The sequence below is a fragment of the Pomacea canaliculata genome, linkage group LG2 (genome assembly GCF_003073045.1).
Source record: "Pomacea canaliculata isolate SZHN2017 linkage group LG2, ASM307304v1, whole genome shotgun sequence".
In the NCBI taxonomy this organism is placed as follows: Eukaryota; Metazoa; Mollusca; class Gastropoda; order Architaenioglossa; family Ampullariidae; genus Pomacea; species Pomacea canaliculata.
Window position 1 is genome coordinate 23,827,311 of NC_037591.1, and position 19,539 is coordinate 23,846,849.

The window sequence follows — 19,539 nt, forward strand, 5'->3', positions numbered from 1 at the left end:
GCATAAGTGGGTCAGGTCAGAGTTCATCCGCCGTCTGGCTGTCGACTTCGACCATGAAACGGAGATAGTAACTGTCCTAACCAAATCAGTTGTGCCTGATACCGCGAGCAGTCCTGCAGGACGCTCTCCAAGATATGAATATTCAAAATGAAGCAGAGCTTATTTCGAATGTGCTGGGTAAGTGTACCGTTGAGTTTTATGTGTGGAAACGTGTAGCAAACCGGCCAACGTCACAAAACCTGATAAAACCGGAACAGTGTGTAGTGTGTAATATGTGCAAACGTGTTGTTTTTTTTTTACTGACAGGAAGTTGAAGATCACTTTACATTTCAGCATAATCGATATAAATTTAATGGGGCCAGGGGTGAGCGTTAAACTGCTTGGGATACTATAGGTAAAGTACTTTAAGGGAAATAAACGCAGAACAAACGCGTATAGCTATGTTTTCCTGAGGAAGAGCGGTTAATTTTGTGGACATTTTCAGGGGTTTTATATACCTTGCAGGTCAGGCTCGAACATAGCAGCATGACTGTAGCGAGATGTAGATTGGTTTTTTTTTAAGGGATATATCACAAAGTGAAGGAATATGGTAGTTATATGCTTCCCAAAGAGAAAAAGCATGGTAAGGCAAATTCGTCAAAGGAATATACTGTACCAGCATGTGATGGGAAATTAGCATTGGTGAAATACAAAATAATTTAGTATCAGCTAGCGTCTGTCATCAATTGTATTCATTTGGGAAGAGACACACAAAAATACTGTCTCAGAATCAGTCACACACACATAGAGCAAGAGCCCACCAGGTAAACAGCAATGTAAAAGGAGGCACTCATGGCCCCTTAACAAGAGCTAGGTTACAATGATCACACCCATTTTAGTTTTCAGGTTTTTTTTTTTTTGGAAGGAAAAGCTGCTCCCACCTAAAGGCCATAGGGATTTGAGGAAATATAGGATGAAAGGGGTGAGGAGGGTTGCCCTATTATGCCTTAAGTGTTGTTTACTGTTGCCTTGCCCCACACACAAATACATGTACTTATAAGCACCACTGACATACTGAAGGTTATGAGAACTTTTAAGATATTTATCTATCATAGTTGTTGGCATTTAAATTTGCTTTCTTCTAGCTAACGCCTATTTGTGTTCCCTTCAAGTTAATTCTCAAGTCAACAGGTCAGTGACTAATAGAATTGCATGACACATTTTGTAAACACTTTAATATCCAGAACATTGTGACACTCATTCTAAGATTCAGATTAAAATTTCAGATCTTCCTTTAACCTTTCAATCCCTCTCATAGTTTATTGGCAAATTATTTTTATCTATACATTGTTTAGCTTTACAACTTGTCCATGTTTCGGGGTACTTAAATGCATCTCTCCTCACCCCCCACAAGGGTTTGTATACTTTCTGCTGGCAACTGTTAATTCTCCTCATTAATGATTGTTTCTTTCTAAACCACCTCTGTTGTGAAAGTTTCTGATGATGCTAACTTTAAGAGTTTAATTTCTTTTTTTTTAAGTTCAGATTTTGCAGAGCAGTTCTAGCAGGTAATTTCATTTAAACTCCAAAGCACTATTATCATTGCTATTATGAGATTTCAGAAGTACTGTCTACACTGTCAAGATTTGTTCTGAAGATCAGTAGTCTTACAGTACTAAGATTTAAGTAGGCTTAATTAAATGTGAGGAACAGAAGTCAAGTCCAAGAAGACCAGCCCTACCAGACTTGGCAACATACCTATGTTGCCTGCTCAGGGAAATAGCAACAGTGCTATTCTTTTCAAGCTTAAACAGTGCCAGGAGTGTACATCAGTTTCTCTGTCACAGTTTGGTTAGCAGTATGATAAATTTAATAAAGATAAGTTCAAGAGGATTTTAGGTGTAATTCATTTTTCTCAATTGTATTCTGTGATCTGCAGTCTTTGTCAAGTGTATATAAAGTGTATTTTGTCAATGGTCTGAAATGAATATATCTTTGTTTCATACAGCCATTTTCTGAAAATGCCATTTTTAATCCCTTCTCTAATTATTTGTCCCTCAGCTGTTCATAGTAAATATCACTTATCCACTGCTTTTTTTAAACGCATTATCATGAGATGTTGCATTGAGATTTGACATTTGAATTGTTTGAGCAGTGATCATTTTATTTTTATTTAAAACACTAATAGTGTTATAATATTTTGCCATTACCTTTATCTTCTGCCTTATCAATATATTATCATCATAGTGTTCTCATGCAAAACAAAGTTCAAAATTTTCTTAAGTGACTGTTTGCTTCATTGCAAGATTCTAATCCCCTCAGATCTTCTGAATATAACCGCTGTGCAGTTATAATATTGATATATCTTCTTCCCAAGTAGTGCTGTTAAACTAGCAGTTTGATAAAGATCTTTTTCTGTCTTCCATAACTGGGTAGTGTGGGGTCTGTCCCTTTTGCTCTGAGCTTTTGATGCATTTCTTTATGCATGGGGGCACATGGGATGGGATCCCATTGGTGTGGTTGCACACGGGTGTTGGGGTTCTTTTCATTTTTCCCACAGCTTTTGATGCATTTTTTTATGCATGGGTCATATGGGATGGGATCCAACTGTGGTTGCACACTGAACTGTGTTTGCCATGTCTATCCTATTCAAAAGTACATAGTGACATAAAGGCAGTACCTGAGGGTTTGACCATGATTAACTTCATGTTTGGCCAAATAGACCTTTCCATATTCCATATTATTATGTCATCTGTCAGTGTACTAGTTGTACATTTCTATCATTTGTATTGTTGGTGTAATTATCACTCCGAGCGTAAGTTGTGGTAAAGCACTATAAAAATATATTGTTATCATTGTGAAAGAAACCATGAGGAGACTCTAACCTATTTCTTCATTAACTGTAACTGAAGAATTGTGTCTCCATTGTCATTCTTTTTTAACCATAATCATCCTTCAGAGCCACAACTTACTAGTGATTATGAATGAAAATGTAGGAAACCACAGAGTCCAAATCTGATTAGGTGGACTAACACTAAAAGAAAAAAAACCTGTAATAAACAGATGGTTTATTTGCTGCTATTTACTGTTCATGTAAGTTAGTAATCTAAAAGATACTGGGGAGAAGGGTGTCAGTTTTTTTTAACATATTCATGTGTGATTACACTGTAATTTTGCTGTTTACATAGCCTGACAGTAAAATATTGAGAGCTAACAACACTGTTGTACTAACCATTTTTACTCGCTTTAAATAAAATGCTGTAGGATTCTTACAGAAATTTTAAAAAATTTCATTATTTCTATATGTAAACTCAAGGATTTCTATTTATCACTCGACACACTGCTGGTTGTTGGTGTAAGCTTTTTTTCAAAATTGTAGGATAGTACCATTAGTAGTATTAGCATTGCGCTATTCTTCTAGTCCTAAATTGCAAGAACTAAAGGGAGTCAGGGTGGTAATTGTTAGGATTTTTTTTTTTTTTTTGAATTTTCTTCTGTTGGGTACCAGAAGCAGTAGGTTGGTAAGATAAGTGTGCACCCAACCTTAAACTCCCATTGTTGCTAATATTATAAAGATCATGTGTGAAAGTGTGCACAAAAAAAAAAATTGATGTGAATCTCATAGGAACATTTTTCTTTAGTGATGCAAGATGTGTGAAAAGATCTAAAAATGTGTAGAAATCCCAGCACACACACACAGAGTATAGATTAGATAATAACAGACTTTACATGAAAGACTCAACATTGCTAATTTTATAAAGCAGTGAAATTTTAATTTGTTTCACCTATTGTGTGCATCAGGTTAATTTAGTATCCTGGATATTGTGTGCTCATGAGCATTTCTTATCTGCCCAGGTGCATCCCTATCATGCTCTACTTGTGTCCCTGGGGCTGTGTATTGTTACTGTGGCTGTGAGTCTTCTGTACCTTGAGGATGCATCACTTAAAATGCCACATGATCGCCTCCAACATCTGCCTACTCGCAGCATCACCACAGCAGCACCATCTGTGTCACATGCTGGCCTGGATCATGCCCAGAGTGATACTGATGACATACAGGTATGGCCTATTCGTGTAGGTGTGGGACGGTCCAAGCATGGTGCGAAGTGGGCTGACCCAGACCCTAGAGATGCACTGGCTGTAGGGTCAGATGTTAAAGTGCTGAACAATTTGGAGATAGTTGCACGAAATATCAGCCACCATTCTGTACGCAGTAACTACCTGAAGAAGGAATCCTGGCGCCTGCGTGTGGTTCAGGAAGATGGCTCTGTGGTTATACCACCACATCTGCTGAATGCTGTGCGACCTGAAATTAACAGTCGTAAGAGATATATCATATATCTCTGTCATGCTAACATCTCCTGCTGTGGGTGGGGAGATCGTCAGCATGGAATCCTGTCGACCTACGTTATTTCGCTGGTCACCAATCGCACATTTGGTGTGGAGATGTCATCTCCTTGTCCCTTAACCAACTTATTTCATCCACGGCTGCTGGACTGGAAAATTAATGCATCATCGCTAGAAGGTCTTAGCACACGACACATCTACGCAGTGAATGATCGGGTTTTTCGGCAGGTAACTTCATTTCTTACTTTCTGGTAGAAATGTAACCTTTAAGATGCTATTTCAGTACAGTTTGTGTGTATTATTGAGTCAAACTAATTACATTAAAAAATAAAAGTTGGAAATTGACTTTTACTAATATGTTGTTCAGGTGATGAAGATGCATATGCTCTGTTGTTAAATACCAATGTAATGCATAGTTAATAGTTATTGGTTTTTACTGTACATCTAGCTAAGTTAGATCTGCTATCCCTTATTTTTGTGTATGTAGGTGATGCAGACAATCGACTTTGATGCTGTCTACCCGGAGGATGTGGTGTATCTGACTACAAACTATGACTACTTTTATGCCCTAAGGTCCAATCCACATTATTCGCAGATCTTCCGCCGCAAAGTACACGGCAAGCCAAGGCCAGTTATATTTGCTGATCTGTGGCAGAATGTGTTTAAACTGAACAAGCGGGTGCGTCGGCGTATAGACCGTGCCATAAAAATGGCTCGTCCCACCCCTCATCACAAGCTGATCTGTGGCCATGTTAGACTAGGCAGGAACCCATCCATTCCCAATGATTCAGAGGTCAGGAATACATTGCACACCATTCGACCCCTCTGGAAGTTTCTGTCCCATTTCAAGGATCCAAAAAATACAGAATTTTTGTGCCAAGTGATTCAGAGATAGTGCGTAGCAAAGTACTTGATATGTTTCCTGGTCAAGCAGTGGATGTCAAAGGAGACATCATGCACATTGATAAATCACAGGTGGAGGATGGCTGTGTGGGCTTTGAGAAAGTGCTTGCCGACCAGTACCTTCTGTCGACTTGTGATGTCCTAGTCTTAACCTACAGTGTCTTTGGCAAGTCGGCAGCATACATGCGTCGCTCCAATCATGATCTGTACTTCATGGATAACTCCACAATTAAACCACTAAGGCTGTTCAAAGAAAAGACCTAAGCCTGTATGAACTCCTGTTAAGGTAACCACATACTGAGTTATGGCACCATCATCACACTGACAGGATACCTTCTGGAACTACAGGTGCCACTGGGCACCCATTGCTGTGAAGGATTTGGTATGTCTTGTGTTCTGCAATAATGCTCATTGTTTATGATCAGGATACATGTTACAAGGAAGCAAGTTTGATATTAGCTGTTACCGAGGGTGATGTGTTTCTGAGGATTATGATGTGATCTTTCAAGGGATAGCCTATGTCATCAGTAAGTATTCAAGATGCAGAAAGGGAAAAGCAGGAGAATTTTTTTCCTAGAAAACCACACAATAGATATAAAATAATTTTAGATTTTATTTTAATTATTTTAGGCATGAGAAGCAACATAGATGTCTATATCAATAAACCTTTACTGGGCAAAAGATGTTACAATCTGACTAGAGCAATGTTCTTAACTCAATCAGGATGTTTTGCCACTGCAAAGACAAACATTACAATCAGTATGTACCTGTGGTCTTGTATAAGTTAAAAGATATTGTTAAAAAAAAATACCCTTTTTAAGTGTTTTATATTAGTCAAGACTTCAGACAGGATTAGGGTAGGAGAAAGTGTTTTGTTAGCAGTTCTCCACTGTCATATGCTTGCCTTTTTTTCATACATTTCAAAACTATCAAGTATTTAAAGTTTTTTGTAAAGTAAAACAGAACAGCATGCGTGTGTTTGTGTGTGTGTGTAAAAATTGCACTTTTTATTTTTTTTTTTTTTTTTTTTTTTTTTTTCCCAAGGGTAAGATGTATGTAGTGTGAGAAAGTTATGTTCAAAGTAATGTTAATCAGTTTTAAGCGGCCTGTATTAGGCTAGTCATTCTCCGTACTGGAGACAAAATGGACAGAAGCTTACTCTGTACAGCAGTGCTGGTGCATTGCTGCCCGTTATTCTTTCAATATTCACAAGTGCCGTCATATGCATGCTTGAATACACTTTTGCCTTCCTAGACTATCTGGTAAACAAATTTAGAATGTAAAAACTCAGAACAAATTACCACATCTACAAAGATTTATGTCTATCCATGTTTGTGAATTTCTATATTAATAAATATCACTATTACTAAATTTAGTAAGTAGTGATTTGGGGGCATGTTGGAAATCATGGAACACATATTTTATTTGTTTTAGTATTTAGGGGTTGGCTACTCAGTCTGTTTTTGCATAGTCTGAGGAGGGTTTTTTAATTCTTTTTTCATTAGGCATCACAGATTAATGTAGATTGTGTTTATGTTTATGAGACAGTAAACTAAAATTCTGCTCCTCCTTCCACATCCTCAAGTGACTATTGACCTAATTGACCATTATTTTGGTGTTCTTGTGTTCCTTGCATTTTGTTCAGCATGTCTTGGCTTGGAACATAAAAAGGTGCAGTGCATTTCATGGCTTTACTAGCAGGATACCTGGGGCACAAGAAAAGGTTATTGTGGTTATTTCTGAATACTGATGCTGTGGCATGATGATGACTAAAGACAAGTGTCTTGGTAGTTGCTGAAGGTTTTTCAGTTGATAGAGACAGTTTCTGATAAATTTATCCATCAGTAATTGTTGCTTGTGTTACACTTGTCAGTTGGTATCTGTCAACTAGACCTGGTGTGCATTAACATCAAAAATAATTTTTTTTATTGATTTTGTGTGATTAAACATAGAAATGGAATCAAACGTAGCCCTTTATGCTTTCAACGTAATTGAAGGCCTTACAAATGGTCAGACACTAGCCCCTCTGTAAATCTCATTTCCTTCCTTTCATAACATCCTGTTGTATGTTATGCAGTGTTTGCCTTTGCTAGAAGTGCAGGCTGGAAATTTATGATAAGGAAGAAAAGACTGGCACACATGTTGGAGCATGACTGATAACACTAGGGAACGCTGCTTTTAGCCTTGTCAACCCTGATGGTGCTGGCTTAAAATGCAGCTCTTTTACTTAACTCCAGAAAATGTTGAAATCTTCATGCTAGTAAGATTTAAACGCATTTACTGTATATAAGCTACACTTATGCACTCATTACTAGAAATTTAAGTATGGACATCAGTAAGGGTAAAAGAAAACATCTTTATCGTGTACTTAATCTGTTTGCCAGTTTATATACATATATATTGTAAAGAGTTTAGATAAGCAGCATTCGAATGAAAATGAAAAACACGGCAGCTTCTTTGATTGCCTAATCTCTGAATAAGCTGGCAAAATTCTATCGTAGATGACCATTTTATAGAGCTTGAAACTTTTTAGATTTTGGTCATTTCATGTTGGTGTAGTCCTAAGACATGCTGCAGTTTGGATGAAAATATAGTTTCAAGAGCCTTTGATATGTCTGACATGCATTCCCAGATAAAAGGAGGATCTATCATCCTGAACAACCATAGAGGTGTAGCAAAATTTTGCAGATATTCCCTGAGTTTAAAAGATACTATTCAAAATATAAGGTCAAAACCAAGGTTTAACAGTAAGTAAATTCTACTTTTTATTTATAAGTGTAATCTACATGAAGTATTAAAAATTTTTGATGGCTACAGTTGCATGCAAATTGTTATTTGAGTTTGTTTGCCGTGTGTGCAGTCATTAATATAGTCTAGTACCAAGGATTTTGCTATTTACTAAGAGCATATCATATCAAAGAGCAGCCAGACACATTTGAGACAAAATGGAGCTAGTTATAAAGGATGCTGAATAACATGGTAGTGTATTTGTTGACCCATCTGTCCGAATAGGTATCTTGACGACTCTAAAGAGGGTTGAGGAAGGTAAGGCAGCGAGAAAGAGATGGGCACCGCCCTCATGAAGCAGGCATCCAGAAAAATGAGGTCTCTAATACCTTGCTCCCCAATGACCTGAAAGAGGTCTGGGGATTACCTTTACCTTTACATGGTGGCCAGGCATGTGGAATATTTATGACATTATGCTTATCCTGTAGTTGTGGGTTTTCATGACATCTCACAGAAAGGCCAGCAGCATGGCTTCATAGAATAGTTAGGTTGGGGGAGAAAATGTTGGTGAGCAAACTACTCTATGAAGTGTAGCAAGTTATCAATCAGCTTGTTGACTAATGCAAGGCAGGGTTTCTACAGTCTAAATGACTTATTTGTTGACTAACCTGACACATTCTGGCAATGGTAGTCCCAAAAGTTTAGACCCTAGCCCTAGCAAGTGATTCTTTTAGAACTTCTCCATTGTGGCAGACCATTATGTCCCTGCAACACACTAGCATTTTGCAGAGTGTGCTGTTTCACAAACTGCAGTATCAATGCAAGGCCTAGGAAATTTAGATGAAGAAATGGGTTTTTTTTTCCTTTTTTAAATTTGATGAGACCAAAGAAATGCATGCTTGTATGTATTGGCTTTTGTTTAAACCCTTGTTATGTTGTACAGAAATGTGACCTATTTTATGTAATGCATCATGCAACAGACTGGATTTCTGCCAAATGCTGAGACACCTTTGTTAAAGAAAAAGCCACTTGCATACTCTGTCTCTCTTGCCATGATGCATATTTTTGCCATGTATATAAAGACTTCATTTTCATCTGGCCCTCCATCATCCACCTGCATTGCATCGCACTTTTTCTCTCATTCCCTCAGAAGGTGTTGATAACCGGTGATGAGCAGTTACTTCACCTGCTCAGACCATTGCACAGGTTTCCATACCTGTTGTCATTGTGATGCATGCCAGCCATAGAGTGGATTATGCAAGTGTGATTCTTAAAATTATTATTGTTGATTGTTAACTGTTGTGCCACTCCAAACCTTTTAACAAAAGTTGTAAACCTTTCATCTCACCTGTGCAGAAATCAAGTGACAGATGAATTGGCTGTAGCTTGTAGAACCACAGGGATAATGTAACAGGCAGGAAATGCACCAGTTAGAGAGCACATCATGAGAGACTAAGAGCATATTTGATTTTTCTTATGATGTGTTTGACCTATATGCTATGTGATTATTTTCAGTCCACACAAAACAGTCATTGACATGCCAGTTGCAGTGAAATAGGCTCACTCCTGGATATGGTGTAGAACTCAGTCAGTTAATCTAAGCACATAAGACTGTGTTTAAAACACTTTTACTTCTTAACTTACTTCTTAGGAGACAGATAAGCAGGTTGGCAACATGGCAACATATGTCACTGAAAACTCTAGCATCAGAACTTCTCAGGGCATAGGAGAAAACTAGATGTGGCAGCTGCATAGTCACAATAAGTCATCTGTCATGTTGCTTTACCCTCTCCCACCCTACCTAGAGGTGAAAGACATGCATAAAGGTAGAGTTCCAGTAGTCTAATGGCCACAGAGCAGCAAATTGAAAGCGACTCACCACTGAGTTGGATGGCAGAAGATAGAGTTAACCTTCTCCTTAAGCAACATGTTAGCTTTCTGGCAAGCAGTTACCCATCACTGGTTAACTGTGGCAGAGGGAGTAACCAAGTCAGAGGCTTTGAACTAGCAACTTTTGGCTCTGAATTTCAGCACAACCCTTCCACAAAAGTACAGAACCTCTCCGTAAGCATGAATACAGAGTTTTAATTTCCCCAAAAGCTTAAATACAAATTTTTCATATGGAATCGATGTATAACATGCCATTCATGCAAAAAAGATTCCCCTGATGCATGAGTGTTAGCAACACGAGATCTTCACTTCTTGGATGTAAAATAATTTATATGTGTATCGCAATCGCAACAAAATTAAATGAAAGCAGATTTTTTTTTCTTTTTAACTGGTCTATGTTCTTGTATATTACATGCAGAAAGGGAAATACGGTGTACTTGTGGAGATAATCTTAAATTTGTGCTTATGGTGGTCGGAGGAGGGAATAGAATTTGTGCAAAATAAACAGTACAGCACTCCTAGTCAAGCTGTTCCACACCGTCAAATACCAAAAGCAGGGTTTTAAAAAAAAGACATATGATCAAATTTTTTCATAGGGCCTCATCTACTTAACTCATACCATAGAAGGTGCACATTTTTTATTCACAAATGCTTGTGAATATGACTTAGTCTTTTGACATTATTGTGTCAGTTATGATTTTGCTTTTATATCCTTTTAAATTCTGTAGGTGGGACAAGCTTTCTCACTGCAATCTTAATATTTTCTAGTTTTGACAGAATAGTTGTGCACAATCATTTGTGCTTGCTTTATCTTCTGCCGAAGACAGATGGTTGGTCATCTGTTGTTAATACTTCTTTCTGTGAGAATGTGTCAAGAAACAAATGTTTAGGAGATATACTAATACTAGGAGACTTTTATAGCATATTGATCCTTTGAAACATTTTGTTTGTAATTTGCGGATGCAAACACTTAGGTCTTTGGAAAGAGACATTTAATCAAGGAGATAACCTGGCAGAGGATAAAGGAAGAGTATCCCTACCACCTGGACCAGAATAGGTAGGTGTGCTGGTCAACAGAGTAGAGTTGGGTATGGGGTGGGGTGAGGGATATGGAGCCAAAGGGTATCAGATGCAGGCTGAAGTGTAGATGGTGAGGCAGTAATGTAATCAGCTGCACGGTGATGGAGACATTTGTAGCAAAGTTGCCTAAACTTACAAATATGCTCATGAGAGAACAATATGTATGACCACCTTGATGGTGGCATCATGATTCGGGGTAAATTGTCTTTATCTTACTTTCTGGTGCAGCCACACCTGCAGTTACTACAGTGTAATGAGCCGGTGGGTTAGCATCACAGTCCAAAGTCGACCTGGTTGTGGTGTACAGTCCATTAAAATTTGGATAGCTCCAGAATGTTTTAACAACACTCCTATTTTTGTTGATCATTAAAAAAACCCTTAAGGAACAGCATGTCACCCTTCTGTAAGTGTTAAACAACTCATATCACCTTTGTGAAATTAAGTCTGAAATATGTGAGCCACAGCAATTACTGTGTATATTAAAGAAGGGGCATTAAATCTGTATGTGATATTTTTTGCTATGCGAGACCAAGTATATATACTGTCATTTTTCCATTTTAAGTCCTGTTTTGCAAGAAGGCAGCTTGCAGGCAGAGTTCTGATGTCTTTGTCCATTTTTTCGGAGGGTTTGGTAGAATTTGTAGTAGTTTAGTTTGCAGCACAGATATATGAGGACGTACGCTTTGTTCCCTCCAGATTTCTGCCGTTTTTGAGGGTTGTTCACCTCAGTTCTGGTAAAAGCTGCCGAAGTTGCTAATATTATTTGGAAAACCTCCTCATAATATATATATATGATCTGTATATATACAGTCTGTTAGTAAGCAAAAGCTGAATCTCAATATGGTTTTGAGGGGTTTTAAAGCTTATGTAGCTTGACAGTGCTAATAAACTTGTAGCCATACATTGACAGGACTGTTTTGAAGTGCTTGTTTTATTCATCAGTTTCCAGAAGGGCAGGGACAGGAGGAGTCTGTTGTAGAATAGACATAGGAAAAGCAATGGAGCAGCAAACCAGAGAGGAAGTGAAGACTGTGCAAAAGTCAAGGGTAGTTTAAGTAAAAATAACATCAAGAAAGAGATCTTTCATATTATCAACTAAATATACTGTGAAAGTTTTTTTTACCAGTTGTACATGAACCAACCAAGTCATGGTCAGGTGTTAAAGACTGAAAGTAAAAATTCATGTAATCTTACAAGAGGAAGCTGGAAAGATGTGTGTATGAGCAAGTGCATTAATCTGCTGCTGTGCATGCATTGCTGCTATGAGAGCTTTCTTTAAGTGGTATTTTAAAAAAAAAAATTGATTATTTATACCCCATATTTGTCTTGCATTTTAAAATTAAACAAATGGATTGTATTTCCAGATTTTTCACGTTTTATTTTGTAAGCATGACAACACACAACAAACCTCCATCATGCCTGTCACTTTTTACTTGTTACATAAACCTTTCACACAAAACCCTGACATTAAAAGTGAAGGGTGTGGTAGGGGAGAGGGTTGCACCAATTCTAGCTTCTTGATCTAAAAATTTGATTTCAAAAGTACCTGTGATATATTCACCAACTTCAACTGCAGCAAATCAAACTTTTCTGAGAAGTGTACTAGCACTATTTTCAGTGTCCTGGTAATTACCATGGAGTAACTTTGTGAACATTTCCATGAGGCACAGCTTCATGGGCACTCTAACAGCAAACAGATTTATGTTTTTCTAACTGCATTTTTACTTAGTAAACATTGTTGATGGCAATTATTCCTGCATAAATACCTCAAAGTAAAAGACATCCTTCTATGTATAAAACATAGGTTTATGGGTAAATACCAATATTACAGTGGTTTCTCATAATGATTAAACAGTGAATACAAGCATGCATACAGAAACAAACACCAAAACGCATGTTATTGCATATTTATTGCATATCAGAGTTCCCATGGTGGTGAACACCACAGATCAATATTGTTACAGCAATGCTAATACCCATTACCAACTTCAAACAAACGGAAGCTTGACCTAATATTGCAGCTGGTCAAGCACCCCTCCACTCATCCAGATCACACAATTCACAGCTATGAATAAAGTTTGACATTTCTCTAACAGGTTCATGTAACATATCAAAATGGCAGCCTAAACATTCTAAATATTGACATTATACAGAATGGCAGCCTAAACATCCTAAACGTTGACATTACAAAAAATGGTGAGTGCATACCTGGTTGTAAGTCACGAGGACTACACAGCATGCTACCAATAAAGAAGAAAGCAACTTTTCCATCCCTTATCACCTTTACCATTCAGATAATATCTCTGCCCCCTTTTTTATCAACACATCCACGTACAAAGTAAGATTGAACAAATGTGGATCGTATAAAGGCTTTCAAGACACCAAGACAATTAAACAATCTTAAAACAAGTCCCAGCAGTGTTACTCAACAACATGCAATATTGAAAATGCTTTACTGAACATAAGCAAGTGCCTGTCAACATAACTGCATTACACAAAGGCCATACTGAAAAGGATTCACGTTACTGTGGTAACCAGAGCACATCAGCAACCCATTAAAAAAACATGGCTGTTATCACAGTTGTAAAGCTCTGGGTGTGACTTTCCCTTCCTGTCTCAGAAGGCACATGACAAGACAGAAGTTGCAATTTGTGCCAAATGGCTCTTGCCAAAAAAAAAAAAAATTCACCTCGTGACTAGAATCTGCATGTTCATAAATGTACATAAAGCGCATGTTCACAGCCATACTTTTCACAACTTCAGTAAACAATCTGTTCACATGGGTTGTTCTTTCATCACTGATGTTTCAAGCTTTCCACTCAATCCCTAATGAAAGCAACTGCTCAATACTTAAATGTGATATGTAAAACAAAATGGAAAGGACATCTAAACTGCAATGAATGAAATTTGAATTCCCACACATTTTAGTATTTGTCATATACTTAGGACTGCAGCAAGAATAGACTATGCAAGGCTGTTTATACAACTCATAGGTCCCTGTTCCTACTTAAGACAAAATGTGTCAAAAGCTGTCATAGATGTTGCATGAAATAACGAAAAGACTGACAAACTCAGCTCAACAGTTTTACACAACCAGTAAAATGGCGTGAGAAAATTATTTTTCTTCTTTGAATGGTAAATGTTGCTTTTTCTTAATCATGCTGTTTGATGATGAGATTTGTTATGGTGAGCATGGAATATGTGTTGTGATGAAGAGAAGTGGAACCATGGTTGACAGAATGTTACAGGGATATGGTTTGCAAGACCCAAATTGTAAGGTATGTGCTGCAAAAGTGGCATAAAATTCTGTCATCACCAGGACATAAATTCCACTCAAATTCTTGACCTTCAAAAAGGGAGGTAGGGGTACAATATTTTTGAGGGAAAACCAGCTTGCCTGTATGCTCAGATCCAGTCAAAGGAAACCCAAAACCGTCAATGTTTACCATTAAGAGAAAAAAAATAAGTCTAAACTATATATATATATACACACTATAAAAAAATTAATAAAATATTCTGCTTGTCATGAGTGCTTCTAGAACACCACAAAATTCAAAAGTTCTGCATATTTTATAATGTTAACATTTTTATCATGATCAAGTTCTGAACGATGCCAAGTCATTCACAAATTTTACAAATGTAGCATGCGCATCCCTCATCTTGTTACTATGAGATGTGAATGCCTGTTGAAATTATTATCAGTCTCACTCAGCCTCAGTTAGGTCAGTTTTGAAGCACTCCACACTCGCTTTAGTTCTCATTCTTTCCTGCAAACACAACCTATTCCTGAATGTGACTACAGGGATGTCTCATTCAATGGAGGTCGGCTGCTCTCGTCTTCATACAGAGCAAGTCTCTGCTTTAAAATCTGAATCTAAAGAGAAAATGCAGATAAGTAACCCTGAATTCAATGACAACAACATCTGCATATTTTTAAAATGTGATGGAAAGCAAAAGAGGGGGTGGGGAACCTAAACTCCACGTTTTATTTTGTCTGCTCGAGTACAGAGGTGTTTCACAAGTGACCTTTAACAATACACCTTAACCCTTACAGCATGATGAGTCATGACTGTGGCTTTGCCAAGGAAGGCAATATTCATTACTTTTATTGCAAAGTTCCTCTCTTTCAAAAATGTAAAGGTTTCTTGGTCTAATGTTTACCTGAGAGCAGCAATAATAAAAACAAACATCACCCGTTGTCTTCACAGTCTTCAGTTATCAGCCATTTTCTTTGTACATAATTATTATATGCCATGCTAAAAGGGTTAAATGTGTCTCATTTTAAGTATGTGAATCCTAGCTATCTCAGCTACTGTAAGTCAGTTACAAGCTTAAGCTCTTTACCTGTGTCTCATAGCGTTCTGTCACTGACTTCAGCTGAATCTCCAGCTTCTTCAGTTTGCCCTGGTATCGTTTTTTGGCCTTTTCAAAGGCTGTGATGAGTGCACTATGGACAAAGAAGCAAGAAATTTGTCAGTTGGATGCACGATTTCATGAGTTCTAGCAATTGCACCCCCACCCTATTGTATGCCCTGAGTGAGAACACGTGAGATTCCACCAGCAAGTATGGTGGATTGAAACTTTGTGAAATCAGTTACAGTTCAAGCCAGAGTAGCATCTGTACCAACACTATATAGAAGCAAAAGATCATCTCCCATAAATTTTAAGTTCTGAACATTTTTTTGACAAACTGTTGTTAGCAAAATACATAATATGTTGAAAGAACAAATAAAGATGGGATGAATCCTCTGGTCAGTTAATGGGTTGTTTGAAATGAATGGATTCCCTAGCTAAATTATTAAAGCATGCAATCAGTGTTTCATTTGAAGAATTTGCAATGTTACATCATAGACGATTGCCAACTGCTCATTTTGAGATGAATTTACACTACAAAAAGAACAACAGGAAGGTCAGGAGTACTTAAATTCTAGGCCTACTTCGTAACATCTCATGACAAACCACAATGACCACAGCTCTCTGTTTTAGTCACTCTGCTTTCACTCACATTTACTATAAGAATAAACTCCACCCTACTTTCTTAAAGAGGATACGAAATCTCTTTGAAGTGGTATGTGCTATCTTAGGCTTGTAGATCTTTGCATTTGAACATGATGCACTTTGTGCCTACTTTGCATACTAAATGCAAATTATTCTAATAGTGTTAGTAGTAACAAAAAAAAAGACCACAAAATTTTTACAAAAGTTTGTAAACCTAAGTAGTAGGGAGGGAAAAGAGGAAAAGCCACCAAGTTGTACCCCACCTGTTGGCACGCTTCAGATCGTTGACGAATTCGGCAGACTGTTTGTGCCGCACCTCCGAATTTTGGGTTATTTTTTCTAGTGTTGAAACCAGCTCATGCACTCTGCTTTTTAAATTCTGCTCACGAGTTAAAGCAGCAGCAAGATCTCGTGCCATTTCCATAGGATCATGGGATCGCAGCTCTGCCACAGAGACTGGGGCTGATCCATAGTCACGGTCTGAGTCCTGAACAGGAAGGACAAACAATTATAAATGTGTAAAAAAAAGTCTTAGCTATCCAACAGTATGAGCTGGATGCTGAAGGGAACTGATCAGTATTAATAGTATTTATAGTAAGCTAAAGCACCAAAATGAAATTTTCTGTGCAAATTTCTTAATGCTGACCTGGACATTACCAGCTCTCAGCTGCAGCTCAGAACGCAAGTGCTGGATGGTGATGCGATGCGCTGCTTCTGTGGACTCAAGTGCAGCCAGTCGTAGTTCTAGTGCCCGGGATTCTTTCTCAAGGAGATAGTTGGCTGCTTTTAGCTCAGCCCGCTCTTCCTAAGATATTGGAATGGGAATACACAAAAAAGAATAAATTTATGATGGGATGTAACTCCACACACATTTAGCTTTATATTTCCATGCTGAGCAGTCTCTCTTAACTTGCAATTTATGGCTCCCTTGATTGTTGGAATAATTTTTATAAAATCAAACCTCACCTAATGTAAAATGCCACTCTGTTTATTTCTAAAATTTTACAAGTTCTTTAATAATAAAAACTTTATTCAAGGTCATAGTCATAGTCATGAGAAGGCAGGAATACGCATGACTCATTCCTACTGACTTATTTAAAAGTACCAGCCACTGTTTAACATCAACACATTACTATGTTTAAAGATTACAGTTATCAGTAACAAGTCAGGTCACTAACACTAGGGGAAATGAGCAAATACAGATGTATGTGCAATCTCCCCACCCCGACCAAAATTACCTTCATTGCCATCAATTCCTGCATGAGAACAGCATTCTCCAGGTCAAAGCGTGAAGGATCTGGGTAACGCAGATGAGGTGCCATAGAAAAAGGATCCACATGTACAGGTTCCAGCTCCATCACTGTAGCCCGCACTGCTGAGCGCTCTGACCGTAGCTGCAGCACATAGTCACGTAACCTCTGCTCTTCTGCTTTTCCAAACTCCCCATCTCCACTGTCTGTAGAGCTGTTGTACCAGGTCATCACACCCAGATTCACATTATTTTTTCAACAGCAATTTGATACGTTTTCACTGTGCTTAATTAAATAGTCATAAATAAACAAAGCTGTCAAAATACATGTACGCTAACATGGCTGCTTGTATCAACAGTCAAGATAATGCAAATATATTAGCAATAAATTGTTTTGCTATTATTTTTGTAAACTCTTTGAGAACTAGTCATCTTTGGTCTACAAGAAATGTGCATGGAATACGTTAAAGACCAACCTGAATGGTTTTTGTTTTTTGCAGATATCAGTAGATATAGGCAATATAAACCTAACCCATAAATTTCAGCTTCCAAAACCCATCCGTTAATTATCCACTAGAAAAGTACAAGATTCGTACCTGCAATCAATGAGCCCTAACGGTGTACTACGTCATGTTGGTACACCATTCACAACACTGCCAGCCGTCAACACCAATCACAGCGACAGTTCAGGTTATTCAGATGTTGAAAGTCTGCATTTCTCGTGCTAAAGTAGCAGTTTTTCAGAACCACTAGAAATGCAGACTTTCAGTCTCCGAATAATCAGAACTGTCGCTCATTCTCTCTCTCTGATTGTTGTTGACTGAAGGGCAATGTTGTGAATGGTGTACCAACGTGACATAGTACACTGTTATCAGCCCTTGTTGATCCCAGGTACGAATCGTAGAGGATAATTAATTAACAGATAGGTTTGGGAGGCTGAAATTTACTGGTTAGTTTTATATCACCTATATCTACCTGAAAAAAATGCAAACCGTTTAGGTTGGTCTTTAAGGCAAGTAAAGGTTGCATCGAAGGTTAAAATCCTTTACTGAGCTGAAGAAGAAATTTACATTGACCTGGTGGTGTGTGAAATAGATGTGACATCATCCCAGGGGCTGGGGCAACATGACATGACATGGGCCCGACTACGATCCATGCGATGTAACAAGTGTCTGGCCACACTTTCGGCAGCACGACGGCTGCCATGGGATCGCTGTAAAAGTGCACTTACTTCCCCCTGCTCATCATCCCCACTTTCAAAGCCAGCTGACAGAAAAACAAATAAACCATCAGGCTGATGAATCTATTTTATGCATAATAATGCAATGTTTACTGGAGAGGAAAATGAATGTTCTTGAGATTGATCCCACCCTAAGCAGATTTGTTTAGTTTTTATTTCAGGCTGCACAAGCATAGGAAACAACACTGCATGAAAATACATAAACATATTTTTGATTTTTAATTCACAATGCCAGAGAAAAATGTTGGAATTTTTAATCTCACCACCAAAATAGAGTTACTCACCAAATCCCCCAATGCCAGCAGCTCGACAGTTTGCCAGCAAGACTCCTATCTCAGAGTCCAGCAGTGCTACTAACACCTGGCAGGCTTCCAACGCTTGGTCTGAGTAGCCCAGTGCCAGAGCTAGTGCTGTGGCATTTGATTCATACTTGCCTACAAGCACACTCAGTCTCTCTGCATGGGCCTGACACAGGATTTAAAGCAAGGTTAGCAGGAAAGAAAAATGTTAAATGCATGCTGGGAGTTTCTAAGTTACACAGCAACCTGTTCTCATACTTTTCAGTGTATAGTCTTCTGCTCAATGAATGCAAGGTATAAAAAAGAAAAGAAAAACTGCTGCCCAAATGTCAATCACAAAAAGAATGTGCACAAAATCCACACACATACAAATGTATTGGTATTTATTTCAATCCTGCAGCCCAATTACAGGCTGGTCTAGTCAAGAATCACCCAATACAAACTGTTATGAATGCCTAGCAAATGACAAGAGGTTATATGCTAAGCAAGTGGGTTAAATACCAGCCAAGATGCTCACTTTGGACTCTACCAGGGTTAATACTAATGTGTCATTCTGGGCTCGTAAGTGGTCAGCTCTGCTCTGCACACGTTCCAGCTCAAGGCGATATTCCACAACACTGGCATCCACTTCGCTGCTGGAAGTCCCAGAGCTGGCCTTGATGTTTTGCACCAGATGCTCTGCAGTTTGTGTGGTGGGCAGCTGTCAAGATCTCAAAGCATTAAGTTTGCTGTGAAGTGAACCAGCCATTCACTGCAAACTGCAGCATATATCTAACATATGATCCATAATTTACATAATAAGAAACACATATCTCATGCAACCTTTC

General features: G+C 38.1%; 2 protein-coding genes across 2 annotated transcripts in view; one reads left to right on the forward strand and one right to left on the reverse strand.

Moving 5' to 3' along the window:
* Positions 1-11: 11 nt before the first annotated feature.
* LOC112556867 lies at positions 12-12,283 on the forward strand. Its single transcript, XM_025226264.1, is given in 4 exon segments — positions 12-177; positions 3,835-4,554; positions 4,814-5,180; positions 5,183-12,283. Coding segments are annotated over 4 exon segments (1,428 nt in total). The 5' UTR covers positions 12-147; the 3' UTR covers positions 5,494-12,283.
* Positions 12,284-12,818: 535 nt separating this feature from the next.
* LOC112556865 (colorectal mutant cancer protein-like) overlaps positions 12,819-19,539 on the reverse strand; it is a 28,530-nt gene continuing 21,809 nt past the window's right edge. Inside the window, 8 exon segments of the mRNA XM_025226260.1 lie at positions 12,819-14,800; positions 15,271-15,373; positions 16,188-16,411; positions 16,571-16,729; positions 17,163-17,388; positions 18,250-18,439; positions 18,698-18,878; positions 19,230-19,412. Of these exon segments, the coding sequence (XP_025082045.1) occupies positions 14,723-14,800; positions 15,271-15,373; positions 16,188-16,411; positions 16,571-16,729; positions 17,163-17,388; positions 18,250-18,439; positions 18,698-18,878; positions 19,230-19,412 (1,344 nt within the window). The 3' untranslated portion in view covers positions 12,819-14,722.